The sequence below is a fragment of the Nycticebus coucang genome, chromosome 6 (genome assembly GCF_027406575.1).
Source record: "Nycticebus coucang isolate mNycCou1 chromosome 6, mNycCou1.pri, whole genome shotgun sequence".
NCBI lineage: Eukaryota > Metazoa > Chordata > Mammalia > Primates > Lorisidae > Nycticebus > Nycticebus coucang.
In genome coordinates this window covers 80669787-80696432 of record NC_069785.1, presented here as the reverse complement: position 1 = coordinate 80696432, position 26646 = coordinate 80669787, and the positions used below count along the sequence as shown (strand labels likewise).

At 38.1% G+C, this 26646-nt stretch overlaps 1 protein-coding gene across 6 annotated transcripts in view; it reads left to right on the top strand.

Moving 5' to 3' along the window:
* Positions 1 to 26646, top strand: part of UBE2Q2 (ubiquitin conjugating enzyme E2 Q2) — a 58196-nt gene that overhangs the window by 1164 nt on the left and 30386 nt on the right. For 3 of the 6 annotated variants that reach the window (XM_053594202.1, XM_053594197.1, XM_053594199.1), the window contains exons 2-5: positions 8124 to 8186; positions 11260 to 11361; positions 16934 to 17038; positions 24246 to 24302. In XM_053594202.1, coding sequence (XP_053450177.1) covers positions 8124 to 8186; positions 11260 to 11361; positions 16934 to 17038; positions 24246 to 24302 — 327 coding nt within the window. The remainder of the gene's footprint in view (positions 1 to 8123; positions 8187 to 11259; positions 11362 to 16933; positions 17039 to 24245; positions 24303 to 26646) is intronic. The other 3 variants (XM_053594198.1, XM_053594200.1, XM_053594201.1) reach the window with 3 other exon arrangements.

Here is a 26646-nt window from a genome sequence, read left to right as displayed (position 1 = left end):
TGAAAGGAGATACCGGCCCAAGTCCGCTGCCCAGAACGGCCATTTATATCACAAAGCTAGAAAAGCACTTTACAAGCTCACTTTAAGCAGGCAACCTTATTAGAAACCGTAGTCTTAGTAAAATAATTGCAGTTACATAACTTTCTCCATAAGTGTATAATGAGGTTGTTTTTTATGAAATTGCAGAATATACTTCTTATAACAGGAGTCAAGGTGGTAGTTTCATGTTCCTCTTTATATATAGTTAAAACCAACTCTGTTTTTAGAAATCAGTCTTCTTGGAACAGTTTTATACAACAAAGTATGATAGCTACTGTGTTACCATTATGAAAGCCAAATGGAGCAACCCCTTTTGACTGGGAGGTGGGCTTTTAGAGAAGGCTTTGTGGGCAGTAAAGAGAGGGGTTGGGCTTCTACAGGTGAGTACCATTTTGGAAGGCTGGTGGAAGGGCATTTTAGGCAGAAGAAACTACCCCAAAAAGACACCAAAGTTTGAGAAAGTGGTTTGTTTAGGATTAGACTTTATGCTCAGACTTGAAGCCCAAGGTACAAGCTGGTGAAGAGTTTCCAAGAAGGAAAATAAAAAGTAGCAGTGAGCATGAAGTAGGTGATACTATAATAAGGAGACTGGCCTGAAAAGTTTGAAGTATGGCCAGGAAAAGGTAGGGCTGGTTTGAATGATGGGAGACCGAACTTGTAGGTTGTAGGGAGTTACTGAGTTACTCAGATAAGTTGGGAAAATGTGTCTGCCATCCAGTGCTAGATGGGGTTCTCTCAAGTGGGTGGCATCAGGAAATGTATGTGTGGTTTTGGTTATCCCAGTGGGGTTGGGGGCCATGTTGCTGTGTTGGCAGGGGTATAGGGATGCCAAATGTTTTGTAACATTCAGGCAATCTGCCACTACAAAGAATTACCCCACCTAAAATGCCAGCAGTATCCTATTGAGAACCGTATTGGAGGCTGATAGGTGTCTGCTGCAGACAAGATAATCAGTGGATTAGGTAGTGGCAACAGAAATGGAGCAAGAAATTTTATACTTTGGGGAAAGGAGGGTTTGGTGAGGACTAGGTACCACTAGTAGGAACTATTAAAGTTGAAATGCTAATGAATTATAGACATCATCAGAAAACAATTATGGTAGACTCACGGTATGAATGTGTGTTAACTTTTTTTATTATGTAAAAACATTAAACATGCAAAAGTTGAATGATGTGGATCAGCAGTCCCCAACCTTTTTGGTACCAGGGCTCTGGTTTCATGGAAGACCAGTTTTACACAGGATGGGGGATGGGGCGGGAGTGGGACATTAGATTCTCATAAGGAACATATAATCAAGATCCCTTGAATGTATAGTTTATGGAAGGGTTCCCACTCCTATGAGAATCTAGCACCCCTCCCATGTGATGGGAGGTAGAGCTCAGTGATGCCTGTGTTGGGGAGCATCTGTAAATACTAATGAAGCTTTGCTTGCTCACCCACCCCTCACTTCCTGCTGTGCAACCCAGTTCCTAACAGGCCACAGATGGGTATTGGAGTTGGGGACCACAGGTGTAGATAACCTCCATGTACCCAATCTCAACAGTTTTTTTTTGTTTCCTTTTTTTTTTTTTTTTTTTATTGTTGGGGCTTCATTACCTCAACAGTTTTAATAAACTTTTGCTAATCTTGTTTCATCCATACTTTTTAGCAAATTGCAGATGATTTTTAAGCAAATTCCAGACATAATACTTTATCTGTAATTTTCAGTGTGTATTCTAGAAGATAATGATTCTTTTAAATTTGGATGAGTGTTTTGATAAAATCCACATGGCTTGTTCATGTTGATACCATTTACTTAGACGAGCAAGGAAAAGTTGCATTTCAGATGGCAGGAGTTATTTACTGGGTTTGTGATTGCTACCCTGTTTCTCCGAAAATAAGACCTACTTACAGGAAAGATAAGACGTCCCCTGAAAATAAGACCTAGCGCATCTTTGGGAGCACACCTTAAAATAAGACACTGTCTTATTTTCGGGGAAACAGGGTATTCTCTAAAAAGTTATAACTCTAAAAAAAAAAAAAAAAAAAAGGCCTGGCATGGTGGTTTTGGCCTGGAATCCCAGCACTTTGGGAAGCTGAGGTAGGAGGATTGCTTGAGTCTAGGAGTTTGAGGTTACAGTGAGCTAGATTTTACCACTGCATTCAGCCTGGGTGACAGAGTAAGAGACCTTGTTGGGTCAGGGACTGTGGGGAATGTAATAAATTTGACTTATCCTTTAACTTTTTCTTTTCAGACTACTCAGGTATTTATTTAGCACCACTATGTGGTAGGGTCTGTGTTCTTCATGTCCACCAAGAAGCATCCTTATGCAGTTTCTGTAATGTTTGAGTGAATAAGTAACTTGTCTTCGTAGCATGCATGTTAGTTTCTGAATAATGTCCTAAAGACACTGTGCCCCCTTTTTCTTTCAGGCTTCTGTATCAGCTGTTGTTCCCATGAGGAATGTGCCTCCAACTTCTAACCCTTACCAGACCCAGTCTATCTTTCCAAATCTGACTATCCCTCAAGGCCTTTCTGGGACATACTCAGTTCATGCTGATATTTCCCCTTCCTCCCTTTAGTTCTTACTATTTCTGTCTTGGTTATGTTTTTTATACTGTATTCTATTACAACTTGGGGTGTTTAAGTCTTTTTTTAAAACTAAAAAAATTTTTTTTGTAGAGATGGGGTCTAACTGTGTTACCCTCAGGCTACTCTCACTCCTGGTCCCAAGTGATCCTCCTGCCTTGGCTTCTCAAAAGTCCTAGAATTAGAGGTGTGAGCTACTACATTTGGCCTTATATCTTTTTTATTTTTGTTTTTATTATTTTTATTTTTAAATTTTTGTTATATTTATCATGTTTTTTAGCCTTACGTCTTTTTTAAAAGGTTTTTTTTTTTTTTTTTTTTTTTTTTTTGTAGAGACAGAGTCTCACTGTACCGCCCTCGGGTAGAGTGCCGTGGCCTCACACAGCTCACAGCAACCTCTTAACCCTTGGGCTTACGCGATTCTCTTGCCTCAGCCTCCCGAGCAGCTGGGACTACAGGCGCCCGCCACAACGCCCGGCTATTTTTTGGTTGCAGTTTGGCTGGGGCTGGGTTTGAACCCGCCACCCTCGGCATATGGGGCTGGCGAGGTTTTTTTTTTTTTACGGTAGCAAGGGAAAATATTCTTCAATTATGCTTTATGCTTTTCACCTTCCGCTCAGTAAATATTTGTTTTACTGACTATATGGCCTCATTCTAGCTATATTCTATTTTGAACAGAAATCTTAACTACCTTGTGAGTTTGCTGCCAAGAGGTTGTAAAAATTGCAGAGATAATACCAAGAATATTCATGGATGGTACAAAAAGGTCATTGAAGGCTTATAGGAAATCTGTACATTGACTTCATATGAAAGACAGCGTAAGAAATGGGAAAAAAGCCCATCCAAACATAGATGTCTTACTCTTTAAGCCAAGGGGATTAAGCTAATTTCCCTTGTATTTAGCACAGATTTGTACTGATCTTAAATATAAGGGGAGAAGAATGCTTTTTTTAAAATCTGAAGGAGTTCTTTTTATTACTTGTCTTCTGTGAAGTTGTAATACTTCAAGCTACACAAACTTATGTATGGTTTTATTATTTTCAGTAAACAGTGAAATTGCTAGTGAGTGCTAACATCCAGTTGTTATGATCACACCTAAAAGCAAAACACCTTGTTTTAATGACCTGTGCAGCCTTATTGGAAGCTAGTATATAGCTTTCTTTTAGTCCTTTTGAAGTATTTTACCTAATTTTGCAACTCCGTTACTCCTTTTATGGACTTGTTGGCATATGGGGACTCTTGGTAGAGAATTGCTATGTTAGAGAAAAACATCTAAAGTAAATTACTGGTAAACAGATGAAACTTCATTTTTTATGTTATTTGTATAGCATAAATCATTCCTTTTCTGTGTGAGAGCCTGTTTGCTAGGCTACTTTTGGTGGAACTCTTTTTGGGGAGCTAATTAAATTTCTGTTCATTGCCAAAAAGTTCCTTTTCCCAGCAGCAAGATACTAAATTTAAAGATGTTGGAACTCCGAATCTAGGAGGAAGGGATAGGTTTAGCTTTTACTTAGTAGTTAGGACTTGAAGCAAATCACTTCTTCTATTGTGTTTCTGTATAAAACAGGTAATACTTTTTGCCCTGCAAGAGACCATATAGGAATGCTCTTCGGTAACCATTCTGCTGTATGCAAATAGAAAAGTGGTGGGGTCATTTGTGGCTGAATAACACATTATTTTGAAAATGCTGTATAACAGCTTTTCATGGGAAATGAGGCAATGCTGTTAACTTCATTTTTCTAGTCTTCACCTTGATAAAAAGTAGTCCAGGAGCCAAAGTTGTACAAGGAAATAATGAACAAATCTTGACCGAGGAACCAAAGACCTTTTCTTTGGTTTACCCTCATGGGACAGATTATATTCCCAAACTGAACATATGGAGAAACATTTGGAAATATCACAACTGTCATGGTAAATACCTAAGTGGTACTTTCAGGCTGGAAGAAATCATTGTTTTCATTTATCCAGCCAGTTTATAATGTCAAAATCCCAGTGCTCATCTATCTTGCTCCATCCCCATTTTTATGCCCTTCCTTGAAAGGAACAGATATATGAAGAGGACCCTTAGATTTCTCTTTGGTGAATGGTATATCCCTTAGTAACTTTTTTTTTTTGGGGGGGGGGAGGGTTAATCTTAGATGGAAAAGGATAGTAAGGTGAATGTCAGCTCGTTGAGGAGTGGGCAAATGAATTGCAAAATGTAAAGCATACTGGAGAGCCAGAGTGATAAAGGATGGGTCCTTTTTCCCCCAGTCCTTTGTAACAGAGTTAAGTGATTTCTTCTAGATCAGTGGTTCTCAACCTTCCTAATGCTATGGCCCTTTAATACAGTTCCTGTGGGTCACGATCAACAGGTTGAGAAGCGCTGCTCTAGTTGATCATTCTGAGACTCAGAACCAAAGAAACTATCCAGTGGGTTTTTGTAGCTCAGGTGGTCCAAATCCTCTTTAGCACCTTTGTTTTCTCTGCCTCAGTTCACTTAGAATGATGTTCTGAGTAGCTATAATTTGCTGCCTGTGTTTGGATACTTAAGCTTATTTTTTAAAATCATGGCGCGTATATATGCCTTTTTCTTTAACCATGTATTAGTATTTTTACTCTGATTTTGTGGGTTCTGGGTTAGGTACTTGATTATTTACTTGTAAAATGATTAGCAGGGAATAGTATATAGTTCTGTATGTTTATTTTTAGTGTTTTTTATATGTCAGAGCACTTCAAATTTTATTAAGGTACTATATGGTAATTTTGCCAGTTTACTTCATTCTTCATTCCCATTTATTGAACAACAAAGTGTGAAAGTACTATTCTGTAATTGGCCTCTAGAAGAATTATAACAGCTATGTCTCTGAACCTTCAATAAGAAGTATGTGCACAAATTTCCAAATTATGAAATCCCTGGAGATGGCTGTGTCCTACCATTTGGAAAGACAGCAAAAACTGAGCATTCTGCCAGGCAGTTTTGCTGGCTTATGCTTGAAAGAGAGCCACACCTTGGTCTCTTAGTGGATTTATGTAGAACAATACAGAAATTTATTTTTAAGCAGTCATAGGCAAAGACGTTGGCTTGATGAACTTTGAGCTGTGTTACCCCATGTTAGGACAAGTTTATGGTGGGGTTGGTGAACTTGTTTGAAGTTGTTTGTTTACAGTAACCTTCATGTTGGCCATAATGGACAACTTCATCCTGCGAGCCTTAAAATCACTGTTAAACTAACAGTAGAATGGAGTAGAAACAAAGGACCTGAATAATTAGATGCTTGGACAGTTTTTCTGTATGTACTTAAGTCTTTAAAGTTTTCATAACTGGTTTTTAAAAAAGAGCTGTGTTAGAAGCAAACATCCTGTTAAGGAAAACTGCCTGACTTCTATTGGGATTTTTGAGCACCATCTAATGTTTAAAAATTGGCATATCACAGGTCATTTTAAAAGCCATCGTAAGAAAACTGTCTTTTCAAGATAGATACAAAGCTCAGTTAATCTTATAAAAATTGCAAAGCTTGAAGTATATGAGAGATGGAAAATATTAATATATAGGTTTAAGAATTTTACATGTCTTTCAAAATACTGTAGATTGTCTTTTAAATGTTACATTGAACAAACCTGAACCTTGTTTGTGAAGGTTTAAGTTTCCAGGGGTAGTGGTAGAAATATATAATATAGAACATAAGACATTCTTATTGTAAGGAATCTAGAAATCTGTAAGGAGAACTGAAAATTACTTGTCATCTTACCACTCAGAAGATACCACTATCAATTTTGGTATATATCTTTCTGGCTATCTCTTTCTCTTACACTTATATTTACTCCCTCCCCCCTTTCTTAAAAAAATGAGATTATTTTGTAATCTATCTTACTGCACAATATTGTAGATTTGTGTCATTACCATACTCTCCTGTACAGTGGCTTCAATTGTCGTATGACTGTACGTCATGTCTCCTAGTACTGCACATATAAATGTGTTTAGGGCTTTTTTTTTTGTCATAAATAATGCTTCGAACATTAATAGCTAGAGCTAATTGCTTGTGAATGTAGATCATGTTCTTGAAACCTTCCTAGAAGTGGTGACTTATTGCTCATTTGGTTTCTAGAAATTATATTGTATTGGAATTTTTTTTTCCTTCTGGGTACCAGCTTTTATCAGATTGAGAAAAATGTTAGCAAGTGTGCAGTGAAGAGGGTATTCTGATAGCCATGGCAGAAAGTATACTTTCTATGACTTTTTAGAAAGTGATTTATCTCCATATACTCGCCCTACTCCTGATGAAGGCAAGATGTATATTGACTACCCCAGATTGGCCAACATTGTCCCTGTGACTCCAGGTCTCCCAGAAAGAGAGCTCTCTAGCCTCAAGAAAGACCTGAATTTTCCTGGCTTAGTCCACTTGACAGCTAAGGTGGAGCTGGCTGTAGAGTCTTTTGGTCAGGTGTTATGTCATGGGAGAGAAGGAAAAAGATGGGATGGAGGTAGCAAGACTAGTCCCAATGGAGCTGCAAAGGTTAGTAAAGAATGGTAAAAGGATGTTTCTTCCAAGAAAGAAATTCTAGTTGAGTGGGGAAGGTAGATGGGGAAGGTAGCAGTTCTCAAAGTTTTTGAGGTCAGGGTTCCTTTACACTCAAAATATATTGAGGGTTTAAGGAGCCTTTGTTTATATAGGTTTTATCTGTTATTTATCAGTAGAAATATTTAAAACATTGATTAAAAAATTACTATATATATTATAAATGGCTTTATGAAGAGCCATATTTTCTAAACTAAAAGAATTCAGTGAGAATAGTAGCACAGTCTTAACATTTTTTGCAAATCTCTTTGATATCTGGTCTCTCGTCTACTGAACTCAATTTGTTTTGTGTTTTTTGGTTGAAATGATGCAAGCAAAATCCAGTCTCCCAGATATCTGGCTTGAAAAAGGACTATTTTAATAGCCATTTTAGATAGTTGTGGATATTCTTTGATACTCCATTAAAACTTGGTCTTGAACTTTGAGTGGATCTTTTCCCCTTTGGAAAATACTGGTTCACTGAGACCTAAATGTTGATACATTTTTATTATACAATATCAAAACATAATTCATATTGCCCTCAATCTTATGAGAACACTCTTGGGAAGACATCTAGTTCATGGTGGTGGGTACAAGTTTTCCAACATTCTGACTGCTTAAAAGCTTGAATTTTATTATTGACAATAGGTACTGTCCTTTATTCTCCTTGAAATGACAGACTCTCTTCATTCATTGTTGAGAAAACATCTGCCAGAAATCCAAGTTGGAGTAACCATTATTTGTCATTCATTTTTGAGGGTAATGATGGTGTTCCATCGAGGTGGATAGTTCACCTCAAGCCAGTCACGCAAGTGCTTTTTCTCACGTAGTCTGTAAGAGTACTCAGGTATATATCACATTTCATCACTGGCAATATCCTAGGACCAAGATTTAGTAAGTTCATTTTTACTGCTTCATCGTAGACGTTATTAAGTGAAACTGACCTCTTTTGTCTTCTTCCTTTTAAATACCTCCAGTGCACAGAGATGAAGAATACTGTGACTGCTGGTATTGGTGTTACTGTCTTCACTGATGCTAAGGTACCAGCAGTTTCACCTATCACTCTATCTGTACCACTACTGCAAATATCAACATCTTAGTATTTTTTTTTTTTTTTTGGTTTGTTTTTTGAGACAGTCTTATTATGTTGCCCTTGGTAGAGAGCTGTGATATCACAGCTCACAGCAACCTTAAACTCTTGGGCTTAAGCGATTCTCTTGCCTCAGCCTCCCAAGTAGCTGGGACTACAGGGGCCCACTACAACGCCTGGCTATTTTTTTGTTGCAGTTGTCATTGTTGTTTTAGCTGGCCTGGGCTGGGTTCGAACCCGCCAGCCTCAGTGTATGTGGCCAGCGCCCTACCCACTGAGCTACGGGTGCCGCCAACATGTTAGTATTCTTATAGAAATAGTTGGACTTATTTTTATTTTTATATTTTTCTATCTCCTTCCTCCCCTTCCTCTGTCTCCTACCCTTTCCCCCCACTTGAATATACTTGTGTTTTTTTCTCCTGTGGGTGTATAATTGTTTTTATATTGGTTTCATATTGAGTATGTTGGATACTTGTTTTTCCACTCTTGTGATACCTTACTAAGAAAAATGTGCTTCAACTCCATCCAGGTAAATAGAAAAGAAAAAAAAGTCTCTTCTTTATGGCTGAATAGTACTCCATAATATACAGATACCACAGTTTGTTAATTCATTTATAGGTTGATGGGCACTTGGGTTGCTTCCATGTCTTGGCAATTGTGAATTGAACTGTAATAGACTTTCCAGTGCAGATGTCCTTCTGATAAAATTACTTTTTTTTCTTCTGGGATTAAGAAATACAGTTTGGACTTAGAGGTTTGAGGGCCCCCTTTGGGAACCATTTGAAAAAGGTATTCAGGGTGGCGCCTGTGGCTCAAGGAGTAGGGCGCTGGTCCCATATGCCAGAGGTGGCGGATTCAAACCCAGCCCTGGCCAAAAAAAAAGAAAAAGGTATTCAGACCTGTTATATATCATATTTTATCATGTTCAGAATTGAAAAACATGTCTGAGGTAGGAAAGGAATTCAGTTAATGTTTCTGCAGTTCTCTTAATATGTTTCAGGCTATAGCAACAATGTATATTTTATTTTGCTTATGCAGAAGTTTACTAGACAACACTTAGTGTTGTCTAGTAAAAACTAAAAAAATCTAAATCTAAAATCTAAATCTAAAAAAACTAAAAAAAAACTAAAAAAATCTAGTTTTTTTTTCTTTTAAGGCTAAAGAAAATACAAAACTAAAACAGTAAAAATGATCTAAATGGTATGTTCCCAAAGTAGGCTGAAGAGTTTGAAGAAGAAAATGTAATATTCAATAAGTGGCTTTCTTGAGGAACAGTACTCATTCTGAAGACAGTTTACCTTTTGCCTGCAACGGGATTTGGGACACAGTAAGGGTTAGAGAAATGAGAATAGAAAAATAAACCATTACTATACAGATCTACTAATACCTTTACTCATGTCCTACTTCAATACAATTTCTTTTTCTTAAAAGAATGTTTGGTAAAATGCCTTTCTTAAAAACATTCAGTTTCTGTGGCTTCAGCTATATTATAATGAAGATTATACTTCTGAAAGCAGTGCTTTAACTTAAACCTAGTTCTGCACCTAATATCTAGTAATCTTTTCCCCAATTCTTAATAGGAAACAGCACAGATGAACAAAGTAAATGTTAGTGGATGAAAGCACATAATGCTTATTAGTTCATTAACTTTTTAATCAACACATAATTGTGTTTAAAAAATATATATGTATTGATAGCATTTCATGGTAGTATTCAGTTCATGTGGTGGAGTAAATACTGGATTTCATGGTGTTTGAATTAGATATCTATTGCCCTATAACAAATTTAGCAGCTTAAAACTACAAACATCTCAGTTTCTGTGGGTCAGATGTCAGTGTGCAGTTTTATCTTGGGTATGCTGGGTCAGGGTCTCTTACTGTGCAGTGAAGGTGTTGGTGGGGGCTGCAGTCACCTCAGGGTTAGACGGGAAGAGAATCCGTCTCCAAGCTCACTCACATAGTTGGCAGGATTCACCTCTTCACAGCCTGTTGGACTGAGACCCTCATTTGCTAGCTGGCAATTCGTCAGAAGTCCTTTTCAATTCTTTACCATGTGGGCCTCTCCATAGGGCAGCTCACCACTTGGCAGCCAACTTCCATCAGAGAAAGCAATAGAGCAGGAGAGAGTGAGAAGGCAGACGTTATCCTGTTTTTGCAACCTAATCATAGATGTGACATTCCATTACTTTTCCTGTATTCTGTTAAAGGTGTCAATAGGTCGAGGGGAGAAATTTTACAAGGGTATGAATACGTCCAGTTGGGGCCATTTGAGAGGCTGCCTACCGCACTGCAAGAGCATCATTGATTCTAGGAGCTATGGCACACAGACCATGGGTATGCAAGGAGAATGGTTGTCTCAAAAGTCCAACTGCTATGGCAAGTGGAAGGGCTCTGGCAGCCCCGTGTTACTGTTTGTTTTGCTGTCTGACATCTGGTATATTTAAAGAATTAATATTAACTTCATTTAAGAAATCTGTTCCTTTAGAAATTACATTCTGCCTTTTAATCTTAAATGAAACTTTATTTGGAAAAAAACAAAATTAAATGGAATAAACTTTAGGGTCCATTTTCCAAGCAAAGAAAAATCTCAAATTCTATAATTACACTACTCAGAAAACAAGCAATATAGTGAGTAGAGGATTTTATTATTTTTTTGAGACAGAGTCTCACTATGTCGCCCTTGGTAGATGCCATGGCATCACAGCTCACAGCAACCTGAAACTCTTGGGCTTAAGCGATTCTCTTGTTTCAGCCTCCTGAGTAGCTGGGACTACAGGCACTCACCACAACACCTGGCTAGTTTTTGTTGCAGTTTGACTGGGGCTGGGTTCGAACCCGCCACCTTCAGTATATGGGGCCGGCACCCTACCCACTGAGCCATAGGCGCTGCCCTTAATGTGTTGCCTTTTTTCCCTCTGATAAGTTACTTAAATCCATGATCCTCTTGACATTTAGTAATGTGGTTTCATTATATCTCTGTCAGGCTGTATGTAAATGTGTTTAACATAGATGTCTCTGAAACAGGAATCCTACCCATCTTCTTCACCCATATGGTTTGTGGACTCTGATGACCCCAATCTGACATCAGTTCTGGAACGTCTAGAAGATACAAAGAACAACAATTCGGTGAGAAAATAAGCCAAGCTACTTTTTTTTTTTAAGAACATTTTATACAATTAAGTATTAAGAGATAATGTGCTATAAAAGCATGATTAATGATTATTTGATAATCTTAGAGGGGTTAAAACCAGGATGTGTATGTTTTTTAAGTCCTTCAAATTCTCTTTACTACTTGGTCTCTCCTTTTTTTTTTTTTTTTTTTTTTTTTTGTAGAGACAGAGTCTCACTTTATGGCCCTTGGTAGAGTGCCGTGGCCTCATACAACTCACAGCAACCTCCAACTCCTGGGCTTAAGCCATTCTCTTGCCTCAGCCTCCCGAGTAGCTGGGACTACAGGCGCCCGCCACAACGCCCGGCTATTTTTTGGTTACAGTTTGGCCGGGGCCGGGTTTGAACCCACCACCCTCGGTATATGGGGCCAGCGCCCTACCGACTGAGCCACAGGTGCCACCCGGTCTCTCCTTTTTTATTTCCCACTTGTATAGCCTTATTTTAGATTAGGAATTAGGGGTCTCTTTTCCCTGAGTTCTAAACACTGAAGTAAGCAAACATTTTGGGAGAGACCACTAGCCAAGGTGGGAAATGGAATAAGACCAAGGTAGATGAGAAGGAAAATTGAATGACTCCTGTACTAGTGTTAGGGAATGTTCTTTTTTTTCAAGGATTGTAAGTCTGCAGTAAGTGCCAAAAATGTTCAAATAGAAAGGTTTTTTCTAATATATAAAGAAATGTAACTTTCCATCTTACAAAAATTTTGAAAACCTGTTTTCTTTGATTATAAAACTATAAGCAGCCATTGTGAGAAAACTAGAAAAGAAAAAAGAAAAAAAATTAAAATCTCCCATAGTTTCTCAAAGTAACCACTGTTGACATGATGGCTGTTTTCTACTAGTATTTTTTTCCTTTACAAGAAAAAAAATTCATAACCCCTTGTATATATGTTTGAAGTTACATTCTAAATAGTTTTATGTCTTAGAAATTTAACATTATTGTATTTCCCATGTCACAAAGGTCCTGTCAAAAAAATTAAAACATTTCCAGGTGACATGATTGTTTATACTAAAAAGAAAAATCCCAAGGAACCAACTGAAAAAAATTAAGATGACTTGTAAAAGCTATATTATATAAAAATCAACAGCTTTCCCAAATTTCAGTTATAATCAGACGATACAGTGATAAAAGTATTTTATTGACAATCACAATAAAAATAGCCAGAAATAAACTTAGATATGCTGGGTTTATATCAATAAAACTATAAAATTTTTCTAAGTGGACTGAGACTTGAATACTATGTTCCGAGATGGGTGAACTTCATATTAAATGTATCACTTGTCTTCATATTAATTTATAAATACAGTGCAATTCTAGTACAAATCTCAGCAGACTTTTTTGGAACTCGAAATGACTCTAAAATTTGTTTAAAAGAGTAAATAAAAAATAAAATTTAAAGGCTGGGCATGGTGGTTCACGCCTGTAAACCTAACACTCTGGGAGGCCTAGGCAGGTGGATTGCCTGAGCTCACAGGTTCGAAACCAGCCTGAGCCAGAGTGAGATTTTTATCTGTAAAAATTGCCGGGCATTTTGGTGGGTGCCTGTAGTCCTAGTTACTTGGGAGGCTGAGGCAAGAGAATTGCTTGAGTCCAAGAGTTGGAGGTTGCTGTGAGCTAAGACGCCACGGCACTCTACCGAGGGTGACAAAGTGACACTCTGTCACCAAAAGGAAGAAAAAGAGAGACTTGCTCAAGCAGATGTTAAATAACAAATTGTGTACTGGTCTTGGTGCCCATAGTTTAGTGGTTAGGGTGCTGGCCATATACACTGGGGCTAGTGGGTTCGATCCCGGCCTGGGCCTGCTAAAAAACTACGGTGACAACTACAGAAACAACAACAAAAATAGCCGGGTGTTGTGGTGGATGCCTGTAGTCCCAGCTACTTAGGAGATTGAGGCAAGAGACTGACTTAAGCCAAAGAGTTTGAGGTTGCTGTGAGGTGTGATGCCACGGCATTCTACTGAGGGCGACATAGTAAGACTGTCTCAAAAAAAAAAATAATAAAAAAATTGTGTACTGGTCCTGCACCAAATAAAGGCAATAGAAGTTTAGGACTAGAGTCATGCAAATGAGGATTTAGAGCAGTGGTTGTCAACCTGTGGGTCACAACCCACAGGAACTGTATTAAAGGGTTGCGGCATTAGGTAGGTTGAGAACCACTGATTTAGAATAAAGTAAAGGGGGTATTTTAATTCAATAAAGAATAGATTATTCTGGGCGGCGCCTGTGGCTCAAGGAGTAGGGTGCCGGGTCCCATATGCCGGAGGTGGCAGGTTCAAACCTAGCCCCGGCCAAAAACCAAAAAACCAAAAAAAAAAAAAAGGAATAGATTATTCTGTAAATAATTGGAGAGCACTGGCCATTTGGGAACATTAAGAGTCTGAACTCAAGATTTTTGTCGAAATAGGTTATAGGTTGTTTTAAACACACCTATTCTTAAATTAAGAACAGAAGGACATCAGTTTGAATATATTTGAAGAGTTAAGGCTGGCATGGAGAGTCATGAAGGTAAGAAATAAAAATTAAAAGCTATACAGACATATGTTCCCATTCTCCAGCAAAGGGATGATGAGAAAGAGTGACAGACACAGCACCATTAACTGCTGTGTCCTTTTAGGAGGTCACCTTTAAAGATCTAAAGACACCAGTTTTAAAATAGCAGAAATGAATCAAATTATTTTTCAGTATCTAAAATATTACATAAAAAGGCTCCTAAAGTTAAATAGGATATAAAATTGGGCCTAACTTTATAAAAAGTAAATATATTTGAATTAAGGAAAAATAGTTCACCTCCGACTGTATCTTATAGTCATCCTCTGCCAGTTTCTCAGTCTCGTTTTTTGAGGAAATAAGCAATTCATCTTTAATTCACTTAACTCTTTATAATCTGGATTCTGCCTTCATTGTTGCAGTAAAATTTATCTCTTATCCATGATTGCATTAATGTACACAGCTATGATTTAATAAAAGAAAAATCTGGGCGGCGCCTGTGGCTCAGTCGGTAAGGCGCCGGCCCCACATACCGAGGGTGACGGGTTCAAACCCGGCCCCGCCAATCTGCAACCAAAAAATGGCCGGGCGTTGTGGCGGGCGCCTGTAGTCCCAGCTACTCGGGAGGCTGAGGCAAGAGAATCTCTTAAGCCCAGGAGTTGGAGGTTGCTGTGAGCTGTGTGAGGCCACGGCACTCTACCGAGGGCCATAAAGTGAGACTCTGTCTCTACAAAAAAAAACAAAAAAAAAAAGAAAAATCTTAGTTGCCAAATCCAGTGGCTCTTTTTTCTTTCCAAAATTGACCCCTTACAGCCTTTTGATACTGTTGATCTCTTGTTGAAATATTTCTCCATCAACAAACATTTATTAGTGTTCACCGATAGTTGATTAAAAATTGTGGCGTAGAATTAAGACATAGAATGTTGTGTGTGAAAAAACCTTTTGCATTCAATGTTGTAAAAAAATCACAATGCTTTTTTATACTTGGTTTTTCCCTTTTGGGTGGATACAGAAAACTGTTAATAATAGAACACAGAAAAGTATTTTTGAAAAGTTGATTGGATTCTATGCCAGACTCCATGATGAGTGGTGGGTATTAAAAACAAGTAAGACTACTCGGGAGGCTGAGGCAAGAGAATCGCTTAAGCCCAGGAGTTGGAGGTTGCTGTGAGCTGGATGAGGCCACGGCACTCTACCGAGGGCCATAAAGTGAGACTCTGTCTCTACAAAAAAAAAAAAAAAAAAAGAAAAAAAAACAAGACATATTCCTGACCTCTGGGAACTGATAATCTAATGGGACTCCCATCAGATGATTGCCTCCTGCTTTTATCTTATCACTCTGCCTTGCTTTCCTCTGATCTCTTCTTGGTCTGCCTCTTCTCTTCTCAGTCTGTGCTTTCTCTGAGTAATCTTTTCCATTCCCATTACTTAAGTCATGACCTATATTCCAGGGATTCCTAAATCTGTATCTAGCTAAAATTTATCTTGAGTTTCAAACCCATATATCTCTCTTTGTATTATATGTGTTAAAGGAATATCACTTGGATGTGCCATGGGTTTCCAAATGACATTTAAATTTCCACTCATCTGCCTCCTAGCACTCCACCACCCTTATCACGTTTCCCTCAGCAAATCTCTTTGTGTTGTGGGCGTACAGAATGCAATAATGAAACTAGTCACTCATGCCCAAATGTGGAAACTATCATCCAGTTCTTTTTCACACCACTGTTCCTGACACCCTTAGAACTATCTAGTAAGTTTCTAAGACCTGTCCAACTACTTTCTAACCCCCCATCCCTCAGATACTTTTTTTTTTGGCAAGAACATAAAATTTAAATTCCTACAACATGTACTACCTTCTTTTTCTCATTTGGTATGACTCCACCATACCACTGCGTCTCCTATAGCTCCTCCTGTGCCAGGGGTTGGAGTGTCCAGATCTTACTTCATTATGTACTTAGCATAAAACAGAGCTTATTGGATGGATAACAAATCCCCTGTGGGGCTTTGCTTCCTTTTAAGTATGAGGATTTTTGTTTGATGCTAATTTACTGTTCAGCCTTCCTCATTTCCACTTGCTCCTTTGTCTACTTTGGAGAGGCTTGTTTTTGCTTTGTTAACCCATTCTAATCCTGTGTCTTTCTTACGCCATAAACTTGCTTCTTTCTCTTCTCTTTTCTTGGTCAGAGACAGCTAGGAAACCATTTCTGACCGAGTGAAGTAAGTTGCCTTATTATATCCCATTTGAGTCTACCACATATTAGCTGTTCTTCTTAAAACATAATTGATAAACTTACATACACATTGAAAAAAAATTAAACAATGAAAAACCTGTTTCTGCATGTAGTTTACCTTGCTTATTTCTGTTTACAAAATAATCAGTTTTAAAATGGAAATTTATAGTTACTCTTTGTAGTTAGTTGTCCTAGTGAATTATTTATTTTTTAAAGATACTTAAGATCTGAAGATACTTAAGAGCCTACTAATCATCAAGTGTTTTCATAAGTTTCATTTAATCTACCATCCTGGAAAAGTTTTAAATTTTAGTTTTACAGGTGGGCAGACTCAAACTCAGGGAATTAGGTATCATATCCAAGGTCCTAGCCTCCGTCTGCTAGATCACAGTTGTGTCTATACTTTTAAATGCATATGACTGTGGAATATTATAATTCTATAATCCATGTGTAACACTGTTTTATAGCCTTTTAATGCATTAATGTTCTTTTGTCTGAAGTTGTAAATTTCTAAGAAAAGTTAGCAACTAGAAATCGGACAATGTCTGGAACTCCCTTCCTCTGCTTTTTTTGTTGTCATTCTGCTAGATATCAGTTGTAGGGATCACACCCTATACTGCTATAACTTTCTTACACTAGCAGCTCTTAAAAATATTTTAAAGACTTATTTTATCTGTAGGTTGCAGTCAAGCAGTAGCAAACTTTTCCGTTTCCTCCTGGATTAATTGCAGTAGTCATAGCATTGTTCATGTCTTCTGAGGGCTCTTTAACATGACACTTATTTACTGACATGTGTTTTGTAGCTTCGTCAGCAGTTGAAGTGGTTGATATGTGAACTCTGCAGATTATATAACCTTCCTAAGCACCTGGATGTTGAGAGCCTAGATCAGCCACTACCCACGGGTCAGGTAAAGTAAAAACTCTCTCAAGCAAAAGTAAAACTAGGATGATTTTTCTTTTTATTATTCTGCTTATTTAGAAGTTAATTTTTGTGTTTCAAATGAATTTTTTTGTTTTTGTTTTAGGTACTAAAATTAAGATTTTCATTCTTTGCCACTACTGGTATTTACTGTGATAGGCCAACAATTGGCCTCCTCCCTACCACTGTCATTTTTGTTGCTAACATTCCTGGCTTCCATAAATGCTCCTGGCTTCTTTGCTTAGCCAATTATCTTAACTTGGAGTGCCGTCTCATAAGTCTATCCGTGCTGCTTAAGGAATAACCCAGATGCAACAGAAATTTTCACTAGTTCACCTACGTCTCTGGATTTCTAAATTTACCTATTTAGGCATCAACTATTGACTTTTTACTGTAAGAAATGAGCATTGAGCTCTTATACCACTCACTAACCCATCTTCTTTGCCTAAAACATTATCTTTAGTCATGTAAATAGTCACTATCATTAGGACTTGGTAGCATAGAGTCAAGTTTTCTATTACAATATTTCTTTTCTTGTGAACTGTAGGTTTTTCAGTGTCTTCCTTATAGCAATTCTTAGTTTAAAAAAATTATGTTTTGGGCAGCGCCCAGGATGACAAAGGAGTAGGGCACCGGCCTCATATGCCAGAGGTGGCAGGTTCAAACCCAGCCCTGGCCAGAAACTAAAAAAAAAAAAAAAAAAAAAATTGTTTTAGTCCTTTCTATGAGCTCTCCCTCTGTTCTGCCCTAGTCTTGGTAGTTTACACCCTTGGCTGGCTGTATAACTGTCGTCTTGAGGTTTTCTTGTGTGTTCTCTTAGAATAGATCCATTTTTTTCCCTGGATCTCACAGCATCTTTCTTGGCTTAACCCTTTCTCATTTGCCTGCGGACATCCTCAAGAAAAACACTAAGAAAGCGTGGATTGGTACTCTTTCTGAGTTCTAGCTTCTGAAAAAATACAGTCTAGAGTTTGGGTTTTAGAGCTAGACCACTATGGGTTTGAGTCTTGGTTCCATTGGTTATTAACCATATTCCTTTGGACTAATTACCTAATCACTCTGCATCAATTTCCCATTTGCAAAATGGGGGAGATAGTAGTAGTAGTACCTATATTTTGGGGGAGTTAAAGGATTAGCAGTATTTTTTTTTTCTTTTTCTTTTTTTTTTTATTGGCCAGGGCTGGGTTTGAACCCACCACCTCTGGCATATGGGACCGGCACCCTACTCCTTGAGCCACAGGCACCACCTGGGAGTTAAAGGATTAAATGAGTGGTACGTGTCAATTATTTAGAATAGTGCCTGGTGGATAGTGTATTTCCAATAAATGTTAACCTTTGTTATGTTCTGTCTTCATACTTGATTGAGAATTTGAATATATACATAGTGATTCTATGTTGAAGATAATTTTACCTCAGAATTTTGAAGACTAACAATGATGGTGTTGAAGCCTTATGTCAGTCTGAGTTTTATTCATTTATGTATGACTTTCTCTGTTGAAACTTTTAGGAATTTCTCTTCATTCGTGTTCTGAAATACCACGATGATGTTCTTAGTTGTGGGTCTTGTGGATCTTCTTTCATTGGTTGTGTTGGGTACTAAGTATGGATAGTCCTTTCCAAACTTGGAATCTTCAGTCATCTTCTTTCATATGTATTTTTTAAACTCACTTTCTCCTTTCCATTTTATTTATTGATTTTGGAAAGACTACTAAATTCTACCTCTTTTTCTTTTAATTCTAAATTCTGTAATACTGTTTCTTCAACTTTTGGAAATTTTATTTGGACAGTAATAACTTTAAGTTTTATTTTGGTTATTTATTTATTGCTGCTTAACCAATTATTCCAGAACTTAATGGCATAAAACAACAATTTCATTTGTCCCTTGCTATTGTATGGGATAACGAGACTTGGCTGGATAGTTTTTCTGCTGGTCTCATTTGGGCACTCTCACTGTGCAGTTAGATGGTGGCTGGTACTGGTGTCATCTGGACGCTGGACTGCACTGGAAAGTCTGAGATGACTTCTTCACAGGTCTGGTGTCTGGGCATTTCTTCACATGGTCTTTCTCTGTGCATGACATCTCATCCGCACGAGCCTCTTTGCGTGGCTCCTCTTCAGGATGACAGAACTATTCTGTTTCTCTGGTGATGAAATCTTTTGGTCTCTTGCCTAAGGTAGATATGTCTGTCTGGGTTCTGCTTAAGGAAATGGGGGGAAACTGTATGTTTGAGGGGCTAGAAAATGTGTTCTGTCTGCAGGCTTTGATTAATCTATTTTCAGTCTTGCGTCTCACTCCAACTCTCCAGTGTACCTGGTGTCTCAGTCTGGATCCCCTCCAGGGTGCGTAGAGTGCACTCTGGTAGAGTGCTATGGCGTCACAGCTCACAGCAAACTCCAACTCCTGGGCTTAGGCAGTTCTCTGCCTCAGCCTTCTGAGTAGCTGGGAACACAGGCGCCCGCCACAACACCTGGCTATTTTTTGTTGCAGTTTGGCCAGGGCCAGGTTTGAACCTGCCACCCTTGATATATGAGCCCAGTGCCCTACCCACTGAGCCATAGGTGCCGCCCTATCCCTCTGCATCTTTATTTGCTTTGCTTCGTTAATTACCATTCCTCCATTTACTATCATCTGCTAATGTAGGTGAATTCTTTTTTTTTTTTTTTTTTTTTTTGTAGAGACAGAGTCTCACTTTATCGCCCTCAGTAGAGTGCCATGGTGTCACACAGTTCACAGCAACCTCCAATTCCTGGGCTTGGGCTTGGGCTATTCTTTTGCCTCAGCCTCCCGGTAGCTGGGACTACAGGCACCCACCACAACTCCCGGCTATTTTTTTTGTTGCAGTTTGGCCGGGGCTGGGTCTGAACCCACCATCCTCAGTATATGAGGCTGGCACCCTATCCACTGAGCCACAGGCACTTCCCCGGTGAATTCTTTTTGTTGGTAACCCCATTCCTTTTCTCCTTTTGTGTTTATACCATGTTTGTTTTTCACTGTAATTCTAGTAGAGCCTCAGGAGAGAGATACTACGGGAAGGAAATACGTTCTGTGTTCAACTTTTTTCCTTCTTCTGGAAGGAAGAACCAACTTGTGTTTTTCACTTAGTGATAGCATAAGTGGGCATAATGCATGTAGATCTACCTTAGTTTCCATGATTGTGCCTGTGATTTTAAGTATGGGTATAACATAATTTGTGAAGTACATGACAGTTTCCTAACTTTGAATCATTCTTGCATTCCCATAAATAAACACTGTTAGAAAGGATATGGTAATGCTTTATTTTTGGATTTTTAACTTTTATATTAAGTCAGATTGTAATGTAGTTTTGCTTTTATTCCTTTAGTCTCTTGGTTCATTTCTGTATCAGGACTGTGCAGGGCAATGACTTGGGAAGCTTTACATCTTCTATGATCTTTGACCGTTTAAACCAGTAATTTTCAACCAGTGGTAATTTTTGCCTTCCACGAGACATTTGGAAATACCTGGAGATGTTTTTGGTTGTCACAACTGGCTTTGGTGAGGGAGTGCTATTGGTATGTCATGGGTAGAGGGTATGTTATTGAACATCTAACAACACACAAGGGAATTGCCCTCAAGAAAGAATTATCTGGTCCAATATATCACTATTGTTGAGGTGGAGAAAACCTGCTTTAAATAAATATCTGAGCCTGATCTGTTTTGGATGAGTCTTTTCTATGTATTGGTCTGTCAAGATTTTCTACTTCTATAGTCATTTTTTAGTAACCATAGATCCTAGAAAAAAATCATCACTTCATCTATACTTTTGAAACTGTTGTAAAGTTGTCAGAACATGTATTTTTTGAATAACATTCATATGTGGTTATATTCTTGTTTTATTTCATTTGCCTTGATGACTTGTCTACGGCTCATCTGTTTTTATTGATCTTTTGAAATAAGAGTTTTTTTTTTAAATGTCGTATGTTTTCTTTTTTGCTTGTGTTTTAATTATTCCTTTTTATTTTGCTTTTTCCACTTTAGTGGATCAATGTAATTTAAATTGCTTTTTAAACATTTAAGAGGTTGTACACTTCTTGGAGTGTTATTAGACTTCATTGCACAAGTTTTAAAATTTAGGTTTTCCAAGTAGTTTGTCTTGCCCAAGTGGTTTTATCCTATCTTTTGTTCACATTACTCTCATTGTTAAAACCTCTTATTGTGCAATATAACATGTATTGAAAATTGGTAAAACAAAGTTTAGTGTAACAGAGTGAATACCCGGGAATACTGATGTCTCAGACATCATTAACAGTATAGACACTGTCTGCAGGCTCCTTGCAGATCATCTTCCCTCTGAATGCTAATCTGTACCTTACTTTTCTCTAGTTTTATCACTCATGTATGCATCCTTGAACGATATGGTTTATTGTTGACTGTTTTCAAGCATTCTGTTGTGTTTCCCATCTTTGTTCTCAGCTTTGTGGGGAAATCGTTCATCTTGAGTGTAGCTATACTTCTTTTTCATTACTGTATTTATTCCATTGTTCGGCTATACCATAAATGTTTATCCATTTGACTGTAACATAAACATTTGTGGTGTTTTCAGTTTTTTGCTATTAGGAACAGTCTTTTGTTAATTTTTAATACACACAGGAGGCAAATATGATTCTTGTCCATATGCTATGGTGCCTTGTGTAAACATTTCTCCAGGGCACATACTTAGGAAGGAGTTGGGTTACTAGGGCATGAGGATGAATTTCTTCTTTAACCTAAGATTTTTCTAGGAAATAAACTTAATGAAATATTTTCAGGTGTCTTCTAGGTTTTTAGTTTGTCAATATAGTCACTATTGCCTGTCACTTCTAAGCTGCTTTATCAGCAATTGCTGAGACTTAACTACTGGTGTTACTGTCATTTTTGTGGTTTTGTTTTGTTTGTAGAGATGGAGTCTCTTGTCCAGGCTGATCTCAAACTCCTGGCCTCAAGTGATCCTCCTGCCTTGGCCTCCTAAAGTGCTGGGATTACAGCTGTGAGCCACCATACCTAGTCTTTTTCTTGCCATTTCTTGTATTTCACAGTCCCCCGATCCCTGCCCTCCAACTATATTCCTGAATAATATACTTGTTTTTTCTTTTTAGAAGGGTTTGTGGGGCTGGGCGCAGTGGCTCAGTGGGTGGATTGCTTGAGCTCAGGAGTCTGAGACCGGCCTAAGCAAAAGCAAGACCCTGTCTCTACTAAAAACAGAAAAACAAGTTGGGTGTTGTGACCAGAGTCTGTAGTCCTGGGTCTGGGGAGGCTCAGGCAAGAGGATCACCTGAGCCTGAGAGTTTGAGGTTGCTGTGAGCCATGAGGCTATGGCACTCTACCCAGGGTAGATTCCGTTGTGCAAAAAAAAAAAAAAAAAAAAAGGGTTTGTGGGAATGTGTATGGAGAGTGCTCCTTGAATACTTGCAGTTTTTTTCGTTCAGTGAATATCTGACTCTGTAAAAAGCACTCTAGTTGGTGTGGAGGATCAAGTAGTACACAAACCCAGACGTGGTTCCTGTCCTGATGAAGCTTGGTAAAGGGTGCTAAATAAAGATTCTTTAGGAGGCTCTAAATCATTCTAACTAATTCTCTTTCCAGTCTCTTCCCGACTCCCAAGTAGCTGGGACAGGTGCCTGCCACACATCCAGCTAGTTTTTCTATTTTTAGTAGAGACGGGGTCTCATTCTCCCTCAGGTTGGTCTTGAACTCCTGAGGTCAAGTGATCCTCCTGCCTCAGCCTCCCAGAGTGCTAGGGTTACAGGTGTGAGCAACCATGCCTGGCCTTTCTCTTCCCAGTTCTTTACACTTTTATCTTCTGGTATTTATTGTTAACAAATGGAAAGTCTGAGCCCCGATTCTTTTTTCTGTATATTTTTTCTTTCTGGGAGTTGGAGTGGTTTTCTCTAATTGTGTAAAGTATGGGGCTTTACTTTTTAGTATTACTTTGGAGCATTCAGAACCAGAATTCTCTCTATTCTAAGGCAATGTCACGAGTTGATCTTAATCATAAACACTTTGTTCAGTCAAGCCCATGTGTTCTGGCTCTTCTAGTGAGGTTTTGTTTTGTGTTTTGTTTTTTGAGGTGGGGGGATCTTATTTTTCATTTCTCAGAACTGAAAAACGTGAGGTTTTGCTGCTGCATTGAATTATATTAGAAACATTCTTTTTTCTCTGGTTCTGGCATCTACTAAGAAGCCATCAACTTAGGTGTCCTATGTAGGAGAGTGATTTTTGCCAACTATAGCTGGGACAAGTATAGCAAAGAATGTGGAAAGTGGTCCTCTCCGTGCCTTTCTCAAGACCAGTAGTTTAACTCTATTTACTTTGTGTCTTCTAACACTTCCCTATAGTTGTGGTTCATTGGTGGTACCTTGCTTATGTTCGTGGGGTTTTTAGTGCTGCAGTATACTTTAAAAAAAAAATTTTAAATAAAATTCTTCTGTCATTTTTGTGGAGTTCTGGAAAGAAGGCCAGGCCACATCTTGAAATGAAATTCATCTGAGGATTTTACAGCCCTAACTGGCTTTGTGTTTTGGTTACATTACTTACCCCTTTTGAGGGGTAGGGACTCAGCTTTCTCATTTGTAAAATGAAGGAAAATTACCTCAGGTTGCTTTTTAAAAACAGATTCTCTGGGGTAGGCTTTGAAATGACTTTGTCATTGAGACTTTCAGGCTAGGTATGTTCTTTAGATACTCAGCACAGTCTGATTTGGAATGTAGACGTTAATAGAAGTGAAAAGGAGTGAACTGTAACATTTTGGGAGCTGCTGCTTGCTTCATTCTTATTCAGTTTCTAGCAGACAAATAATGTCTAAAGATATACAGATTTTAAGCAAATACGAGTTCGTATACCCTGCCTGGTATGTATGCTCATGTGGGATTCTCCAGCTCACTAATCCAGAAGAGTTATATCCTCCATGATAATGAATTTTTTTTCTTGAAGAATTATACAAGATGAGTATCTGAGAACAGATGCTTGGATACTGCTGAGATCTTTGTTGGTCTGATTTGATCTCTGGATCCCAGTCTCACTTTCCAAAAGCTGATCTTATCAAAGCTGGATTTAAAAATATTTTAATTTTAATAAGCTTTCGGTTGGTGGAAACCGCAGTGACAGATAGGTTGTATCTAAACTGTGGTACCAGTCTCCTAATGTACTCAGCCTGTTCATCTTCGTTCTGTGTAGCCCTGACAAATTCTTTCTGTTTCAGAATGGAACAACAGAAGAAGTGACTTCAGAAGACGAGGAAGAGGAAGAGATGACCGAAGTAGGTATTTTATGTAAGAATAACATTTTATAAATATCTTCATTTTTGAACATGTTAGTATTCTCTATTCTGCTTTATAAACCTGTGTTCATGTGGAATAATGCAAAGCACATTATTTTTGGAATGCAGTATAATTTCCAAACTCCAGCATTACCTCTAATCATATGCCTTTGAGCAAATAGCTTTATCTGAATTCTTTGGATTTGATTTCCTGTAAAATAAAAGCTCTTAACATTTACCCCTAAAATTGTATTTACATTTAATACCAATCAGTACTTAACCTATATTTGGTTATTTTTAGGAAGAGGAACTACTAAGTTTAAAAAGGTCTATATTTGCATAAAAGGTGAATCTGAGAACACTTTAAGACTACTTGTCAGGAACAGTGAAACCATCTCTTGTTGAAAAATTGTTGGGTGTGGCAGTGCCCCCAGCTCAGTGGATAGGGTGCCAGCCACATACACTGAGGCTGGTGGGTTCAAATACAGCCCAGGCCAGCTAAAACAACAATGACAACTGCAACAACAACAACAAAATAGCTGGGCATTGTGGAAGGTGCCTGTAGTCCCGCCTACTTGGGAGGCTAGGCAAGAGAATTGCTTAAGCCCAAGAGGTTGAGGTTGCTGTGAGCTGTGATGCCATGGGACTCTACCAGGGTGACAGCTTGAGACTCTGTTTCAAAAAAAAATTGTCCAAGAATTTTTTCTTAATCTATTTATACTGCTATAACAGATTCTGAGACTAGGGAATTTATAAAGAACAGAAATTTATTTTCTTATGGTTTTGGAGGTGAAGTCCAAAATAAGGTGTTGGCATTTGATGTCTGGTGAGGGTCTTCTTGTGTCCTCACATGACAGAACCAGGAGAGCAAGACAGATAGCCGAATGCTGTGTGCAACTTTATTAATGAGGGCCTTAATCTCACCGAAGACAAAGGACCCTTGTGACCTAATCACACCTGAAGGGCCCTACCTCTTAATACCATCATGCTGGCAACACCTGAATTTTGGAGGGGACACATTTAGACCATAGCAAATTTAGTATAGCAAATTCCAAAAACACTGAGTTTAGGCCACTTAGTTGTCAGTCACTGATACAATTTTCAAGGTTTTCAGGCTCTGAAACTTTGCATTTAAATTCAAACTTCAGAATGAAGATCTGTCTCTGCATTGATTGGGTAGAAGGTATATAAATTCTGTGGTCTTGATTTGAAAATATTTTTTCTGTTTGAATCTTAGAATGATTTGAGTTTTACCTTATTGTCTTGATTCGGAAATTTTTAATCCAAAACATACTTTTAGAATGCTTCAGGACAGAAGTAGTAGTTATAGTCTTGTTTTGTGTATGGGAGTAAGGCGGGTCTTAAAATTATCCCAATAGAATATGACTCTTTAGGGTAGAGAGTTTAATGTTTGCGTTTTAACTTAGATGGAATATACTGTATGAAAACATTAAACTTTTTCTCTGGATCCAATGTATGAGGAAGAAGATAATATGAAGTATACTAGGAGAATTTCTGTACCTTTTTTCTTCATAAGATAATAAACAAGGACAGCAACATTTAGGGAAATCTAGAAAGTAGGAGGCTGGACTTTGGGGATGTTAGATTAGGATAGGTGAAAAGATATTCTAGGCTATTAAATAAAGTGGTAGAAAAGGCCCAGAATGACCTGGGTATGATGTGTTTGGGTGCCCTGGATGCTGTTCTCTTGGGAGAGGTGGTTGATGTTTTGGAGTCATCAGAAGCAAGAGTAGCTAGAAAAGGCAGATGATTAGAAGTCGTGTCTTAGAGCCTAGTGTTTCTATTTGGTGTGATTATTATTATTTTTTTTTATTTGGTGTGATTATTGATGGGAAGCCCTGAAGTAGAGAATAGTGTGCTGAGAATAGTTTTAGAAAGATAATAATAAATTCAATTTGGGATGTGCTGATTAATATTCAAGTAAAGACGTTTTGTGGATGGGACTGTAACAGCTTGAAGGTGTAGGAGAGGGAAATACAGACTAAAAGCATTTGTGAGAACTCTGAAGAAAATAAGCATAAAAGAGAAGATTAGGGCTGAAAATGTGCACACTGGTGGGGGTGCTCTGTGAAGTAGAGCAGGCACAGTTTGAATAAGAATGGAATGTCACAAGGGTTGGAGAGATGGTGTTCCCAGAAAGAGACCCATTGAGTTTGGACAGAAGGTAGTTGTTAACCTCGTCTAGAAATCAATGAATTAGTCTGCTTGAAAAAGTAGAGATAATATGTATCTACTCCTTTAGAGATAATATGTAACTACTCCTTTAGACAGGAAGGCAATTGACATAAAACACAGAAGTTAAGTTAGTATGGAAAGAAGAATT